This window comes from Leptosomus discolor, chromosome 1, assembly GCF_034619465.1.
Source record: "Leptosomus discolor isolate bLepDis1 chromosome 1, bLepDis1.hap2, whole genome shotgun sequence".
Classification (NCBI taxonomy): Eukaryota; Metazoa; Chordata; class Aves; order Leptosomiformes; family Leptosomidae; genus Leptosomus; species Leptosomus discolor.
The window spans coordinates 194,452,820-194,463,323 of record NC_141391.1 but is presented as its reverse complement, the minus strand read 5'-3'; the positions used below and the strand labels follow the sequence as shown (position 1 = coordinate 194,463,323).

The 10,504-nt window shown below is 41.3% G+C and overlaps 1 protein-coding gene across 1 annotated transcript; it reads right to left on the bottom strand.

Moving 5' to 3' along the window:
* Positions 1-332: 332 nt before the first annotated feature.
* On the bottom strand, positions 333-10,044 carry LOC104351270 (hyaluronidase 4). The gene is made up of 4 exons (XM_009957330.1): positions 9,172-10,044; positions 2,421-2,510; positions 966-1,279; positions 333-393 (listed from the first exon to the last, which is right to left on the bottom strand). Exons 1-4 carry the CDS (start codon positions 10,042-10,044, stop codon positions 333-335), a joined length of 1,338 nt encoding a protein of 445 aa, XP_009955632.1.
* Between the last annotated feature and the right edge of the window lie 460 nt (positions 10,045-10,504).

Sequence of the window (10,504 nt, the reverse complement as noted above, 5' to 3'; positions counted from 1 at the left end):
GTTGGAGTGAGAGGAGAAGCACCCTCCCATCACCTTCCTGGGCAGGAGCACTGCAGGGTGCCAGCTGCCAGCACCGCCCTCAGAGCTCAGGAGCCCCCCACCTAAGCACGTATTCATTCTGCTGGTTGGCTGGTGCAATGGGAAAATGAACATTTGACCCATTGACCGGCAATTGCAGAGAATTTCAGTCAAATAGTATCTTTAAAACTGATGGCACAGAACTACCACTGGAAATACCGATACCTCTAGAAGTAATATGAATCTAGTTAGGCCTTGAAATACTGAAAAACCCATTTTTTTAAAATGTGCACTGATGTAAAACTTTATACTCTTCACATTGTCCATGCAGAAGCAGTAAGATCAGTGAGCTGCGGTGGAAGTGGCTCTGAGCACAGCGCTGCTGCTCACGTAAAACGCCATTTGACTTCAGCAAGAGCTGCAGTGAACAGTTTGCGATCCCTGGTCTGTGTGAAGACTTTCCTCATCGCCATATGTTAAATAATGCAGCCCTGAAACAAAGAGGTTCTGTGTCCTTTTTCAAGCTTCTACACGGATACGAATGCTTGTACAAGTTTATCCATTTTTTTTATTCAGGTAAAGCTTTCACTGTTGCAGCAGAAGCTTTATCTGTTGAAAGTATGAGTAAAACGAGTTAAGAGTAAAGGGGCTCGTAAAAAAGAGGGGGCAGTTTTCAAAATGTCTAATGTCTGAAACAATTCCAGGAGTGGGAGACGAAGAAAACAGAATAAAACTATTTAATCAACAGTGCCTTTTCTCTGTGCAATAAAAACTTGCTGAGGAACAATTTAAGAACACCATTTCTTATTTCCTTGCACTGCCTCAGAAGACTTTAGTGTGCAGTACAAAGCAGAAGAAGCTGCATGGCTCCTAAGAGGAAGACATAAAGCTTTTGTTTTCTTGATCTACTGAACACAACTTGAACCCAGCTCTCCATTAGCCTCTGGTCAGGCAATTCACAAAATATTCCTGTCCAGCCCTGGTAACACTGACACATGAATCTCTGCCTCATGGCTTCAATAGTCTCCAGGCTGGGTTCACCAGTAACCTGGAACCTGGGGCCCTTCTCTGAGTGGCGAGATCGGATCTTAAAATTAGTGGGTGACAAATGGAGATAAGCAGAAGAGCCGCTGTTTTTGCGGATACATCTTCCATTCTTCTTGCACACGACTTTGCTACAGAGTTTGGCTGCTGAGGTCACATTAATGACATAATGTCCTAAGGGTCCATCAATGTACCGTTTCACAGTTGAACAGCTCTCCTGTGGATAATAAAAGACCATGACACATTTCTTAGTACTTAGCATTATGTTCAAATTTATTGTATCTAAGAAGATGCTAGTACAAAACTGCTCTTGGCTAAATAACCTGTTGAGATAAACCTTCTTGGATTTATACACTGGAGTAATCTATTGGGTTTAAGTGAGCTTACTTCCATGGGTAAGATTAGCAAAATATTGATCTTTACTATATTGTCTGTTTGAATGCTTGGTAGAAACATACAATATTAGACTAGGGAGGAGTCCTAGTAAACAGAAAGAGAGTTTATATGCTAATCTGAGACTAACTAGTTCCTTAAGTAGCGATTTCTGGTAACTGCTGACAAGGAGCAGTGCGTGGGACTAATACCTTTTAGAGCACATATTGGGTCACCTCTTTGGTCCTGATCTCTCCAAATCCTTCGGTTTACAAGGAGTCACATCATTTTCAGAAACCAGCACAGAAGTCGCTGCAATTGTGGCTAGAAAGTTACAGTTTAGGTTTCCCTCTTCCTCTGCCCAAGTCAGTGGTTCTTTGCCAGAGACTTCAGGAAGAGGAGAGCAGACTGCATGAAAAGCAGAGTGGGCATGAAAAGCCCAGCCCAGGTTTAGGAGTGGGGGCTAGCCTGCCATGGCCCCCTGTGAAACCCTGGTGCAGCCTCCTGCCTCCTCCATCACTATAAGAGGGATTATTGGTAAAAGCCTGAAGAACCTGGAAGGAGGAACTAGGCCTTTTCTTGTGATAACAGTATTTTCCATGTGTCATTTCAACACTAGTGATCAGAGAAAACACACCCCCTCCAGACTCCACTCCTTCTCTGTGGATCTGTACAGACAGCCATAGCTACAAAGTAGAACACTGTAAAACGATCTGTGCTTTTATCTGTATGTTTTTGCTTCAAAATGTGTCTTTTTCCTAGTCTGGACTTATTATTCCATGATGCTACAAATGACCTGCGCAAAGCAATGTGCTCTGAAGCGATGGGACTTCTCAGCTTAACAAAATTATAGAACTAACAAGACCTGAAAGTAGTACTGAGCCATCGTCCTCAGTCACTGGCTGATGACATTGATAAAGATAGATAGGTGCTACAGCAGGTGTGGTGGCAGAGAACGGGTATTGAGGTGATTCCTAAATACCTACCTTTGAGCTGGCATATTGCATACTGCCCCAGAGAACAACTCCAGCTGCTCCCAAAGCTGCACTTTCGCCAATGGTATTGACCAGATCTGTCTGAAAAAGAAAGCCAAAACCAGACATCAGGAAAACAAAGATATAAAAATGAAAGTAAAAAAGCAGTAGGATATGAGCATCACTTTTTAATTTTTTTTTTTCCCAGAGGAAACATGGGTCCTGTGGTATAGTTTTCACAATAAAATCGCTATTTGGTTTAGAAAGCTCTTCTGTATCTCCAGAGGGTGGCATGCATGAGTTTGACTACTAAATAATGAAATCATTGTAATTTATTCACAAGTGGTCCTCCAAGCAACTGGTGAAGAATTGGATGATCTATTTTATCCACCAGTCCTTGAATGATTACCATATCTACATAGGCACCATTTTTGGCAAGTGATGATAACTATGATCTCATATCATTGGATCACCCTTATAGTGTCTAATTGCAGTTGATAGGCTTTAGACAGGGGTCAAACTTGTGCTGCTTTAGCCATGCCAATACAGTTACAGAGCTGCTGTTCCTACCAGCATGAATGTCACTATTCCAGGAAACAGGTCTTTCAAAAATAAGCCTCTCCCAGTGCTACATAGTGCCAAATGGGAAGAAAAAGCACATACATTTGCATACTGACTTAACCATGTCCACTTTTAGAGCTCCACCAATAAGCAGTCAAGTTGCAGCAATAGCAGTAACACAGCTCTACCAGAGCACAGACTGTGTAGGACAGGAGTCACTGGTGCCTTGCCAACAACATAGCAATGTCCCTTGCAAGTGTCTTAAAGTCATTCCTTGAGCCCTTGTTACCCCCAAATTTAAAGACATGATCAATTATATCAAAACCCATTTCTATCTACAACAATTGATTGGAAATTCCTGATCAGCATTTGTAATGACAGATACTACAATACTTCTTGGTTTAATGAAGAAATAACAAATTCCTTTAAAAAGTTAGTGATGGTCTTCGGTACAGTCTTTTCACCTCTTTTTAGGAGAAAACAATCCAAAAGACCAGCCAAATTATCACGGTATGGTGGTGGCACCTTAGAAATGCAAAATGAAAGAACCATGTTATTATTGTTAATTAGTACTAAATAATTTTCCACTGTGTAAGTGGGCCTGTTGATTTACCAATTCACGGTAAAGGGGTCCCCATTCCTGAAATATTTATGGCCCAAGAGATATAAAAGAAGGTACAAATAAATGCCTTGATAAAGGGAGAATCTGCTGAAGCATTGAAGACAATTATAGAGAAGTCAGAGCGAGCAGTGACTTTGACTCTTAACTGAAGGTTGGACAAAACAGTGCAGGAAAACCTGCAGAAGTCTGAAAGAGTAGAGCTTGCCTACTGACTGTTATTGTAGGGTTCAGAGTGATGTAAAGTATAATTGGTCTCACCTGAAGTTTGTGTTGCTGCTGATCATCCAAGCAGTCATTTAGAGAATGTCATTACTCTTAAAGTTATATAGTCCAGTGCTAGTTTTATAAAAGGATAGTGGCATGGGCTGCAGGTGTTACTTTCATGTGGGAAATGGTGGGTTTTTTTCATAGGGGAATTAATTTATCAGTAAAAAATAAATAAAATAAAAAAGTATGTGAATTAAAGATCAAAATATCAAATGTTAAAAGAATGTGAAATACAGCCTGACCTCTTGGTAATGAGGGTTCCCAGGCTTCCCTCATCTGCAAAGCATTTTATGAAGATTATCCAGACACAAAGGCTGGACTATGATTCTACATTAGCCACATGATGATTGAGGGATTTAGCACTTTCACAGTTCAGGTCTCATTAACAAATTAATGAAACCTTTTCAGACAGACAAAATAACTAATCAATAGATATTTAGCATTGCAGGATGAACTAAGACCTGAGCAAATAAGGATTTTGTAAGTAATATGCTTTAGGAGTTAGAGTGCTTGACCAGGAATCAGTAAATCCAGTTTCTATTCCCTCATATTCCACATTTTTCTTCTGTTACTTTTGGAGACCATTTAGATTCAGATCCACGAAGGGCTTTCAGCACTTCATGTCTAATTCATATGGATATAAAATAATCAAAACCAAGAGCATGATCCTTAAAGTTCATCTAGTCCTCTGGGTGTGTGAAGTCCAATAGCACTGATAATTTCACAACTGAAGTTCCCAAGGTACCTACACTTTCCCGCACACCTAGACTCACCAGCCTTGTCTCAGGCTAAGGCCAAAATCTGGCATTTGATTGGAATGTATATTCCCTTAGGGATGCCTAGAGGACTCTTATAGCACCTGCACAGACATTGGATTCTGGCAAGAACAGCAGCTTACTGCAAAAAGAATTGTGTGTGACTTCATTTAAACACTCTCCTTCCACCTTACATTTCCTTATTTTGTATTTTTTGTATTCTTTAAAACAAAGGTCAAATGCTAAGAGTCCTCCAAAGGGGGAAAGTATTAGAAAGATATGGGTTGAATTTTTCTCTCTTCTCCAATGCTTAAAATATACATCTCCGGCTAACCCTCCAGCAGGGTTTACCTTCACTGTGAGGTTACAGACAACATGTAGAGGGTTGCCATTTCTCTTTCTGATGCCATTTCACTTTGCACTAATTCAATGAAGGTTCAAAGGAGAGCAAAAGAAACAAGTGTGAACCTGACTACAGCTTATGATGAATTCAGCTTAACGGTTGGTAACTTGCCCACAACGAAAGAAACAAGGTTTCTGACTGTCATTTTTAGGCATAGTTACATCTTTTACTGAATGACTGGCTTGTGTTCAGTACCTCAAAAGCCATCAGCACAGAAGGATTCTTCCCTGAATAACCTATGAACAGGAGGCTGCAGCCTCTCTTTTATTTTTGCTCTCTTGTACACTTGTTCTTTTTGGTCTGGTAACTCCCTAGCTCTTTCCTGGTGACTAATACTGGGTGCTGGATTCATCCTGACAAGGATGGGAAGGAAACTGAGCAAAGAGCTCCCATGCCAAAGGTTGGTGCTCTGGCCACCAGATGGTCACACAAAGTGGGAGGCCCCACTCCCCCCTTTCCCTGCCACAGACAGAGTTAGAAAATAAAAGTTTCACACCCCATTTGAGTATTTTGTGAAGAGGAAAGGTAAGTGCCTCTCATAATGGTTGAGAGTGGCAAACTGGGAGCAGAAATAGGGAAGTGCCTCCATGAAGCCCTGGGTGAGGCACGTGAGCTCCGCCAGCAGCCTCAGACACAGCAGTCCTGATTTCAGGACTGAACCTAGTGCTGTTCCTCACACAGCACAGCTTGGCATTAGTGGGGGCTCACTGCCATGGCCCTTCCGTGTGAGTGCAGGAAGTACCTAATATGGAAGAAAACATGCAAGTTTAAAAATTTTAGATACCATTTTAAATATGAGCATCTTGGCATTTGTCTAGATTGGGAATCCTATTTTACACCTTATACTAGACCCTTATCCGTCCATGTTAGAGGACTCCCCTGAAGAGGCGACTTTATGAGTCAGCTGCCACTTAGGCATCTGATATTTCTCCAAGTGATAAACAAGTCAACAAAGCCTCTTCCCTTCTGATGCTCATTCGCGTTTAAGCTTTTGGGGGCAGTGTGCAACAACCAAAGATCCTCGAGATTATGCTGGACTATCTCCGAGCAGACAGTTGATTTGGCAGTGAGGAGGAGGCTCTAGTTTCTATCAATACTTCTTGATATTTTGATCAGCCAAGTCACTGCGTGGAACACTAAAAAAATAGGAGGTAAGCTAAGCTGTTTCAGTTCTGGAGCTGGAGAGGAAACAGGACAGTCAGTTCTAGTTACATGTTAAAGAAAGGAAAATAAGTACATCTGTAATCTTTCCTTTAAGTTTTGAACAGTCTTAGTTGCAGGCGTGCTTTATCTGTATTCAGGAATGGTAGTGCAAGCCTGGTGTGGTTGTGGGGAATGATGTCTGTACACATGCACACCTGGTCATCAGAGCAGACTATCTGCAGGTGAAGGAGGGAATTGTTAACTGTTATTCATCATTTGTTAGTTGTCATCCTGCTTTATTAATGACTTCAGCCATCTAGTCAGGAAGCACAGATGCTACTGTGTAACTTCCCTCCCCCACGCACTTAGAAGTGAATTGTCAAGGCAGATAGTTTCTAAATACCCTACAGATGGCAAACTGCTTATACACATTTCTAGCAAATACAGAAACCTTTCATAATGATTTGGATCCCAATTCAGAATTTATAAATTGTTTCCAAGAAAAAAAGCAGGATTAATTTTTCAGATACCTTATGCACAACTCACCTGATTTCCAGATGCAGTCAGGGTGAAAGGTACAGCACACATAGCTACAGCAGCTGTTTTGGAGCTGGGTCATTCATATTTCTGAAGGTCTGCTAGACCTGTGTCTCTCCCTCAGTGACTCTGACCCACAACCTTTCTTTCTATTTTCTTCCACTGTGATATTTACTGTATTTTTTGTACTGTGTACAGAAGGGCTCACACACAAGGCTTGAATGTGTTGGCAATTATTTCTGTTGGACCAGAATATCACAGCTTTTGCACAGCTTGATGGACCAGGACAGCGGCTTTCCTGGCCCAGTCCCTGTCAGAGTTCAGGTATCTATTAACCTGCTGTCACAATTTTTCTATGACCGGTTAGCCTGGATGTCATCATACTACATTGGCTCCTTTCCTTGTCATATTCATGCATATTGTTGCTGGAGCTCAGAGGCTTCCTGCTTGTTTGTAGGTTTGTGAGCACCACTTAGGGGCATGTCATGGATCAAATGTGAAGCTCCAGTCTAGTCTAAAATCTGAACACACAAATTTGAAATATCTTGGTGGTTTCAGAGTTATGAAGGAAAACAAGAACATTTTTTTCCTGGTTGTTCTTATTTAGAGTCTTCTTAAGTGCAACCCTGCAAGTTCCTGGCAGTCCCCAAGCTGTTTGCACAGACGATGTGTATAGTCTGGAGTCACATCACGCCCTGTCCTCATGTCTGCCTGCAGAGCTGGGCACTGTCCTTGTTAGAAATATACATAGTGGAGCATAACCCAAAGATGTTTCTCTGGCTATGCAGGGATCTTCCCTGGCTCCAGAGTTGTGAAGTGATCTTTAAAGCATCCAAAAGTAAATGTCTACATGCAAGAGAAAATCAGGCCAGTGACTTAAAGAGCACAACTTAAGAGGAATGCTATTCCAAATTACCACTGTACTGTTCAGAAAATAGCATAAGGTAAAGCAGTAACTTTATACCACCGCAGATTTTGAACTCATGCATAACTGGTAACAGCACATTAGTTTTCATAGCTTTCAGTAACATTTGTGGTATTTTTATATTCATCAAGAGACAAATTTATGTTATAAAAATGTATTATTACAGCCAGCATTTGAAGAATGTGCATTTATTTCACAGCCTGAGTTCTTCAGTGGAGGTGTTCTGGTGAAATCCTGCCTGTACCGACCCAAATGGCTCCTTGCCTTCAGTGGGACCCAGCCTTGCCTATTTGCCCACAATTTCTGAGTCAGCCAGGACCTGCAGTTTCCACATCACACAGAAAACAGCTCTAAAGAGTCACTGGTTGCTAAAATGAGGCAGACTGAAATCATGATTGCTTCTATGTACCATTTGCTTCCTGGGAGCAGCTTGAAACAATTCTCAGGTCGTCAGGGCTCCACTGCACCTCCCCAGCTCTAGCTCCAGGCTGAAGCCACATGCAGCCTGTGGCTTGCGGGACTGACCGTTGCCTTTTCCCTCGCCCCTTCTTTCCCTTTTTTTGTTCTGGTTTCAGTTAAGAGCTTGTCTCTGGCAGCAGCAGAAGCAAGCTCTCATACAGCTCTCCATAAACCAAAGGGAGGGAGCACCACCAGACACCCTTAGCCATCGAGAGGTTGTTTCCATGCGCTCACTGCCCCAGATTTCCTCCCCTCTTGTGGAATTGATAGCAATCGAAGCAAAACTGTGGCACTTGGGACAACTGCTAGAGAAATGAGTAAGCATCTGTGCCTCTCTATTAGGTGCATAAACAAAGTCAGAGCCACAATTGTCATTATATATTCAGAAGGTCTGCGATTTATACGCATATTTTTTTACCATCAATGTTGTGGCCACTGTATATTTATTGCACTTGATCATTGCTTGAAGGAACATTGCATGACTCAAAAACCTGTCTTCTTTATTAAAAGGACTCCACAGTGTTAGCACTAAACATTGGATCATGAAGATATTTGAACATATTATACCTCTGAAAAGATGGCCAAAGCTCATCACGCAGGAGTTAGGAACTCCAGGCCAGACTAGTTTATTTGACTCTTTTGTTTCTATACTGAATGAATTCACGTTTGGATAAAGAAACAAAAAAAAGCCCTGAGGCTCCTTTCTCATGAAAGTTTATCTTTCCACTACACTAATTAGTTTTAAACGTTACAATAATTTGTCAAGTTCATTTCACAAGCTGTCCTGAAGAATTAAAAAATCAGAATGAATTACTTCCTTAAGGAAATTATTTCTTTGTACTTTCTTTCTAAATTACCCTCATTAAAAATGTACAATGTTATCCTTCAGAAGCAGACCAAAGCACTGCAACATTAACTTTTGAAAGGTGCAGAGTTTTGTACCATGACTACAGTGCTTCCTTTTAGAGGGGCTGCTTTAAACATGAAAAACAAATGTATAAGTGCTTTTATACAAGGAAAACTTGTATAAAGTATTTTTTCTAAGAGGCTGTTTCTAATCTCTAAATTTCTAAAGAAGTCTGTCTGCTTACCTCTGTTAAAACATGAAAAGTATAGGCATAAAATGGTCTGGAGTAAACAAACACAGGCAAAACGTAGTCTTTTCTAGCAATTGAGGCAATACGTATTGCCTCCTTAACCCGATAGTGAACGAATTTTAGTGCATTTGGACTTGACTTCAATATATAATCCAGGTATATAGAAGGGTAGAGAGCAGTACTTTCCTTCCACAGCCAAAGCAAGAGGTCATTGCGGGAAGACTCAATGGCTGGGCATTTCCCCGTGTATGTTTGGGGGTGTTCTTTGTAATCATAATTGTAGCAGTCTGGGTAAAGGTAGTAACCCCACAAACCGTTTGGTCTCATATGCTCAGCCAGAAGGATAGTGTTGTTCATAAAACTCTTGCCAGCATTTTCAAATTCCTCTTTAGCCACTTTCCTGATTTTGTCCTCTGACCACTGAGGATGCCGACTCCTAACCATCTCAAGAGATTTATTTCTATAAATGCTTTTATTGCCCCAGTTCCTATCCCACTGGGGCCTCCAGTTTTCCCAGTCAATGACTGCAAGTCCCTGAAATTTCTTCATGGGTATGCAATAGTCAATGTCAGACTTTGCTTTATTAAGGTGTTTGATAAGACTTTCGTTCTGGGGCACCCCTCCATTGACAGGATCTCCATTATCTGAGTAGTAGGGGTAGTATCCCAAATGAGTGTGATAGAAGATTGTCACATTGGACCCACTCAAAGTCTCATTGGTGTTGGAAGCAATGTCAAAAACACTGAGATCCAGGTCCACCTTGTACCGCAGCCTGCACTGCTCAGTTGGTGCATTCCAAACAACCATGAAAGGTTTGTGCAGAACCAGAGGGGCCCGTGCCGGCTTCAGCAGCTGAGCATCTCCCATAGTAAGCAGTGCCACCACTGCTAACTGTTGGACCCAAACATCCATTTTTTTCCTGGGAAATTGTTATGATGTGTCCTTGAAAACAAAAATAAAAGAAGACATGTTAGAAGGACAGTAGCCACCCTGGAGGCAGGTAGGATGACAAAGGGATGTCTTTTGGTTTGATTTGGTTTTGTTAGCATTACACCCAGTGCAAACAGAGAAAAGTGCAAAATTGTGATCTTATAAAAATTAAGTCTAATTTCAAATGCTTTGGAAGACTTTACGACAGACTTCACTGTCCAGAAACGTGTTCTGATGCTCAGCTTTTTTTTGCTTGTCTTCTCACCCAGACACTTCCCACAGCTGCTTCAGACCTTTCCTTAACACTTATTTGCTCCCTGATATCTACAAAAAATGAGTTAACAAAAGAAAAACTTGAAACAACAGTATAAAAAAGAATGTGCTGCTCATTTAAAAT

Bases quoted from the DNA above. Each gene is read 5' to 3' on its own strand.
- LOC104351270 (XM_009957330.1), bottom strand. From the start codon at position 10,044: ATGGGAGATGCTCAGCTGCTGAAGCCGGCACGGGCCCCTCTGGTTCTG. The intron at 1,280-2,420 runs GTAGGTATTTAG...TATTATCCACAG, and splicing joins TGCAATATGCCAGCTCAAAG to GAGAGCTGTTCAACTGTGAA. The intron at 394-965 runs CCAGAGGCTAAT...AGCAGCAGCGCT, and splicing joins ATATTTTGTGAATTGCCTGA to GTGCTCAGAGCCACTTCCAC.